This window comes from Dipodomys merriami, unplaced genomic scaffold, assembly GCF_024711535.1.
Source record: "Dipodomys merriami isolate MVZ:Mamm:240054 unplaced genomic scaffold, mDipMer1.0.p SCAF_15, whole genome shotgun sequence".
Classification (NCBI taxonomy): domain Eukaryota; kingdom Metazoa; phylum Chordata; class Mammalia; order Rodentia; family Heteromyidae; genus Dipodomys; species Dipodomys merriami.
In genome coordinates this window covers 18,795,964-18,802,275 of record NW_027202826.1, presented here as the reverse complement: position 1 = coordinate 18,802,275, position 6,312 = coordinate 18,795,964, and the positions used below count along the sequence as shown (strand labels likewise).

Below are 6,312 nucleotides of genomic sequence, written 5' to 3'. Positions count from 1 at the left end.
CGGATTCCTAGCTGCCCCAGAAGCCTGTGGGAGTTTACCCCCAGCCCAACATAGAAACCTCATTCTCCTCTTAGTCGAGATTGCCAAAGTTCCTCCTGGCAGAAACTTCTGCCTCTGAGCGGGGTAATGGCTCCCAACTACCCCGCGGCGGAGGAGGCGGCGGCTGGCGATCCCCGCGAGTGGATGTGCTCAGTGTCTTGGCCAGCGTCTCTTTCCTTCTCTCCAGGCCCCTCGCGCTGCTGTGGGGGCCCGGAGTCTTCAGGCCAGGCCCAGCCTTCCCGCGGAGAAAATGCATTAGTCACAGACCAAACCGGCGCGAAGGGTGTCCGGGAGCCTGGAGGGGCTGACCGGGATCCTCCCCTAACACCGGGGAAGCCACTGCGCGCGGGATGGGAGCGCAGCCTGGAGCTGGCGTGGGGGTGGAGGCCGGAGCACGCGCATCCAGGATGCTCGCCGCACCTAGACCTGCGCCAGGTGTTCCGGGGTGCCGCTGGGGGGGGCGGGGGGGCCACGGGTCACAGTAACACCCCCAGGGAAGCCTCGGGGTCAGGTCAGCCTGGGGATGCAGACACGATCGCTTGGGGAGTGGGGCTGGGGGGGGGCGCGCACCTTCGAATCCAGGTTAGCTGGAAAGCGGGGTGATCACTCTTGGGGGGGCGTGGTGCACCCAGATTAAGTCTGGGTGACCTGTGACCTGACGAATGGAAATAGTCGACGGCCCCCTAACTGAGATTTTCCCTCCCCACCCCCACCCCCCCGCCCAACTCCAACTCTCCGAGAAATCCAGACACCAGGGTGCAAGCGACCTGACCCCAGGGGGCGGGGCGGCGGCCGGGTGGGCGGGGCGGCCCAGGGGGCGGGGCGCCGGGCTATAAAGTGCCCGCTGGCCCCAAGGTGGGAGCGGCTGCCTGGAGTCTGCGCCGGGTGGTGGTGGTGGTGGTGGGTGGCCAGCCCGCTGCGGATCCGGGCTGGGATCTCTCGATCCCTGGCCGGAGGGGGTGGCGAGTGTCTGCCTCGATTTACCCCCTGGGTGTTCCGGGTATTCCACACCGCCGGGTGGGTCCAGGTGAAGTGCACGCAGGTGAGCCCCACCGCTCTCCAAACTGCACTTCCTTTCGCGTTCCTTCGGGCTGTGGGCTGTGTCGTTGGCGGAAGCCGTTCCCGGAGCTCTGTCAACTGGAATTGCAAAGGCTCCTGTTGGCACACGCACACACGCACGCACACACACACAAACACACACACACACAGAGTTCCTGGGCTGCTGGGCCCTGGAGACGCTGGGCGGTTTTTGGTTTTGTTTTTGTTGGTTAAGATCCTCTGCACGTCTGGTTACTTTTGCAAATCTCTTTTTGTTGTTGTTGTTGTTGTTTTTCTCTCCCCAGAACCCCAGAAAGGCCGTTCTGCCCCGCGAGGGAAACCTTAGCCGTTGACCATGGTTGCAACTGGCAGTTTGAGCAGTAAGAACCCGGCCAGCATTTCAGAGCTGCTGGACCGTAGCTGTCACTCGGGCAGCCTGCTAAGTGGTGAGTTCCCCACCCCCCTCCCCACCCCTTTGTCCCCTCCAAAGGTCGCAGCCCTCCGTAGACCTCACACCCTCCCTCCCTTTAGAGAGGGTCGCAAGGTTCACCCAGGACCCCTTTCCAGACTTCCCCAAGGTGGATCTGTTCATGACAAACGAACATAAAATACCCCAAGGGCTGCATCCATCTAGCGTCGATCCAACCGCTTGGGAAGTCCAGTTCTTTATCCTAATTGGCTGTGAAAGTAAGCGTACAGTAACGTGCGTTTTAACAAAGGTATTTGTGTGCCTGAGTAGCCAGCATCCTCTCTCCCTCCCTCTCTCCCACCCCTCTCTCTTGATCTCCCCCCGCCCCCCCCACCACACACACCCCCCCCAAATTCCAGTGTGCCCATTTGCCACCAATTCCCTGCCTTCCCCTCTCCTCAGAGACTACTCATCTCCCATCTGTTTTGGGGTGTTTTTTGTTTTTGTCACTAGATCAGTTATGCCTTTACAGTCTAATGTAAACAGAATAACACAAAAAATGTATTCTTTGGTATCTAGTTTCTTTCCCAGAGCCTAGTAGTTTGGAAATCCTTCCATGCTTGCTGGGATCGGTGTGTTCCTTTTTATTACCGAGTAGGATTCTATTTGTGGATGTTCCCATTATTCCATTCTTAAGGTCAGAAGGAAACTTTGCACACAGCAGTGGTTCTACACTGCTTGTCCTAGGCAATTTTAAGCAACAAGTTGTTAAACAGCACTCTGCCACCAAAGACCAGTATGAGCATAGATACAATACTTAAATTTGGTGGGGGTGGGAGGAAGGGTAGGGTGGTCTTTCTCATTTACAAGGTAAAATTAGGTGGTGATCTAATTTTATAGGCCCAGACTCTACAATTTTCTTCTCTTCAGCATAGCTTAATGATGAAGCTCTTAATAATGTGGAATGTATTAGTTGAATTTTTAAAAAAAGCAATGTTCTCCATGAATATATGAAGTGGAGAGAAGAAAGCTAATGGGGTGAAGGAAGTTGGAGTTGGTAGCAGGCAGGCAGCTGCCTGTGTCTTGCTCTGGTGAGTGTGGTATGGCACTCTGTCAAGTGTTAGGATTAATTTGGGAGGTAGTGGCCAAGTGTAGACCTATCTTTTTTCCTTTGAGCAAATCTAATTTTGTTTCCCTAGGTCTATTTTGTTTTGCTTGGCTAAGAAAAACTACCTAGCCAGTTATAAATAACCTCACGAACCTCAAAGGTCTCTTCTTCTCTGAGCAATCTTTAATCAAAGTAGTTGGAACTAAAATTGGGTTTAGAGGCTATTCTACTAAATACTTAAAAAAATAAAAACATTGTAACTCTGATAGGTTTTTTTATGTCATCCATCAAGCTCCCAATAACTCACTTAAGAAAAATTACAAAAATATTCTGTATTTTATAGTATATGTATTCTTAGGGGGAAAAAAACAGTATCTCAATCAAAAAAATTGTAACAAGTTTAGTTGCAGGTATGATTAATGTTTTCTAAAGCAAAACTAAAAAAGAAAAAACTTCTGAAACAAATAAGGAAGCAAGAAAGGAAATCATTAGAAAATTTTAGAAGACTGACAATAGAGTTTTGACATATAAGCACATGTATACGTGATGTCTATATGGTTTTTCAATTTAAATTAGCATACCTTTATTCTATAGATAAATTTTCAACTTTGTGATGTTAAATGACTTACTGTATTATCTAACTAGCTTAACAAAAAAATAGATGGTTAGCTCCCAGTGAAATATTAGAAACGGATAGAGGGTGGTATCATGACATACACCTGTAACCTCAGCACTTGAGAGGTAGAAGAAAGAGGAAAGTGTGTAGAAGGCTAGCTATACCTCCATTTCAAAAGAGAAAACAAAAACATAGACAAGAAAGAGGGAGGAGAGAAAAATACAAAGAAAAACCAAAGATTTAGTAGCTAGAAGGAAGCACCCAGTGCTGCTATCTTGTTAGGTTTGGGTTTTTGTTTGTTTGTTTGTTTGCTTGCCCTCCTCCTAGATTTTCATCTAAAACTTTGATTTCCTACAGACTTTGACTACTGGGATTATGTTGTTCCTGAACCCAACCTCAACGAGGTTATATTTGAGGAGACAACCTGCCAGAATTTAGTGAAAATGCTGGAGAACTGTCTATCCAAATCCAAGCAAACCAAACTGGGTTGTTCCAAGGTCCTTGTTCCTGAGAAACTGACCCAGAGAATTGCTCAAGATGTCCTTCGGCTTTCTTCCACAGAGCCCTGTGGCCTTCGAGGCTGTGTCTTGCACGTGAACTTGGAAATCGAAAATGTATGTAAAAAGCTGGATAGGATTGTGTGTGATGCTAGCGTGGTACCTACCTTTGAGCTGACGCTTGTGTTTAAGCAGGAGACCTGCTCGTGGGCTAGCTTTAGGGACTTCTTTAGTAGAGGTCGCTTCTCTGCTGGCCTTAGGCGAACTCTGATCCTCAGCTCCGGATTTCGACTTGTTAAGAAAAAACTTTATTCTCTGATTGGAACCACAGTCATTGAAGAGTGCTAAGAAGGTTGCAGGGGAGGGGGGAGGGAGTATTCAGAGCTCTTTTATGATTGGGTAATAAAAGGATGCAGCTATTGACTTAAAACCATTTGTAGCTTTGCCCCTGCCTAACTTCAACAAGAACTCCCAAATTTCTTTCAGCATTCTCAGTTTCTCATTCATAACAAACCCATCCAAGGGGATGTGACTTGTACAACATAACCCAGGAAGGTGTATTTGTTCTACATGCATCATATTTCTTACGGGATGGAAAGGAATAAGGAAGGAAGGATAATGGACCCCACTTCAGTTTTGCATTTTATTCTATCCTTTTTTTTCAGTCTTGGTCCTACAACATGGAAAAGTGATTTGCATAGTTTGCTTTTCATGTCTTTTTTTTCTCCTAAGTTTCCAAAATAATCTTTTCAAATATAGAATCTTATTAAATTGATGTCTAGCCCATCAGAATTTCCAAAAGCTCACAATTACCTGACAGTTTTCCACTCAAATTTGAAAAGTTTGGCTTATGCCTATAATCTTAGCTACTTAAAAGACTGGGGTCTGAGGATTACAGTTCCAAAGTCAGCCTGGGCAGGAAAGTCTGTGAGCTTCTTGAACCCTACTAGCCACCAAAAAGCTGGAAGTAGAGCTGTGACTTAAGTGGTAGAGCACTAGTCTTGAACAAAAAAGCTCAGGGACAGTGTCTGGGCCCTGAGTTCAAGCCACGGGACATTTAAGTATTTTTATTTGTTGAAGAGTTTGTGGCCTAGAGTATAGAATGAAATGGATGAGTTTAATTAGAACTTCACCTTGGGTGAGAGGGAGTGGAAATATCAAGTGACCACAGATCTGTTTCATGGTTTATTTTTTTGTGATCTCCTTGCACTTCTGTGATCAAAACTTGATAAAAACATGAGCTGTGTTTTAGTAACTCACATTTCACCCTACAAGCTTTATGGTATCAGACAAACTCAGTTTTCCTAGGTTTCAACTCTGAAATGCTGTCTTTAAACTAGAAAAATGGCTTTGTGTATGTCATCCATTTCAGTGAGCAAACAATCAATACCTATCTGTGAATAAAGGAGGGAAAGGGGCTTCTTCTATCCCGTTCCATGCAGATTCATTTGGTAACCGATTTCTTTCCATTACATATGCTTAGTATGAACCCTCTCACACGAACCATCTCACCTGTCAGTGTTATTTTGTTTCTTACCTTTTCTGGGAATTTAATTGAATGATCTCTCCTTAATCTCAATCTCTAGATGTTTATATTGACCCAAGTCTGCTTTGGGGGTGGAGATGTGGTTCATGCAAGACTAGACAATGAAAACTCATCTTCCCAGATAACCTGTGCACACACGCTCAGCCTCTTTCCACTATCTCTACCCACCCCTTGGGGTTAATAAAAGCTTTGTTTTGCTTTGCCTTGTTTTTGTCTTATTCCAACTACTAGATATCTCTCTTGTCTTTTTATGGTAATGAGAGATTGGGTCTCCACTTGACAGTGATCTACTCAGTGTATCCTTGCTGTGGGTTTTGGATGGGAGTTCATCCAGATGTTCTGACCAGCCATTAGCACTACTTGATCCACATGCATCCCCAGGGTTGTAGAAGCGAAAGTCTTCATCCTGGTGGAACGAAACCAAGTCTGATCCCGTGACTGATATTAGAGGTGACCTCACATGTCACTGCTCAAATGAGCTGGTATTTTAGGAAATTGAGCTCTTAAATTGTTTGGAACAATAACCACAAAGACAGTCTTCAGAGGACTGGGCCAAGCGATAGTCAACACTGTTTTGCATGTCTGTCTAGCTGTCTGTCTGTCATTCAAGGTTCTCTGAAGGTCACTGTGTTTCTGTAGCTGGTGACTATGGAGAAACAATTATTATCCTTTTTCACCAATAGTTGTCATTTTCACTCTTGTTTGTTTTGCTTAAAAAATGATGATGGCTTCTGGGAGCTCTTGAGTTAAAGGCATTCAGAATAACAGATTCCTGTTAAAGGAAATTAAAAAGTTTGTCTATTTTGGACAATAAAACATATTTTTAAATCTCTTGTCTGTTGCTGTCTCTTCTGAATTTATTCAATGATCACCCTCAAATATATTTGATACTGTTTGTAAGAAGATAACTAATCCTTTTTTGCAAAACCAGTTTGTATTCAATTATAATATTCTAATTGTATTTATTGTATGTTTATGTATCAATAAAGAGTTATTTGCTTCAGAATTTTTTCAACTTTTTCATATTTTTGATATGAAGACATTAATAATTTGAGCTTC

The 6,312-nt window shown here is 45.2% G+C and overlaps 1 protein-coding gene across 2 annotated transcripts; it reads left to right on the top strand.

The window, feature by feature from the left end:
* Positions 1–289: 289 nt before the first annotated feature.
* Positions 290–6,086, top strand: Ddit4l (DNA damage inducible transcript 4 like). 2 transcript variants are annotated; one of them, XM_070022338.1, is made up of 3 exons: positions 290–474; positions 1,383–1,523; positions 3,568–6,086. In XM_070022338.1, the coding sequence occupies exons 2-3, from the start codon at positions 1,433–1,435 to the stop codon at positions 4,053–4,055; spliced, it is 579 nt and encodes a 192-aa protein (XP_069878439.1). In that variant the 5' UTR covers positions 290–474; positions 1,383–1,432; the 3' UTR covers positions 4,056–6,086. The 2 variants fall into 2 exon arrangements, with proteins under 2 accessions (XP_069878439.1, XP_069878438.1); XM_070022337.1 differs by lacking the exon at positions 290–474 and adding an exon at positions 915–1,081.
* Positions 6,087–6,312: the final 226 nt, after the last annotated feature.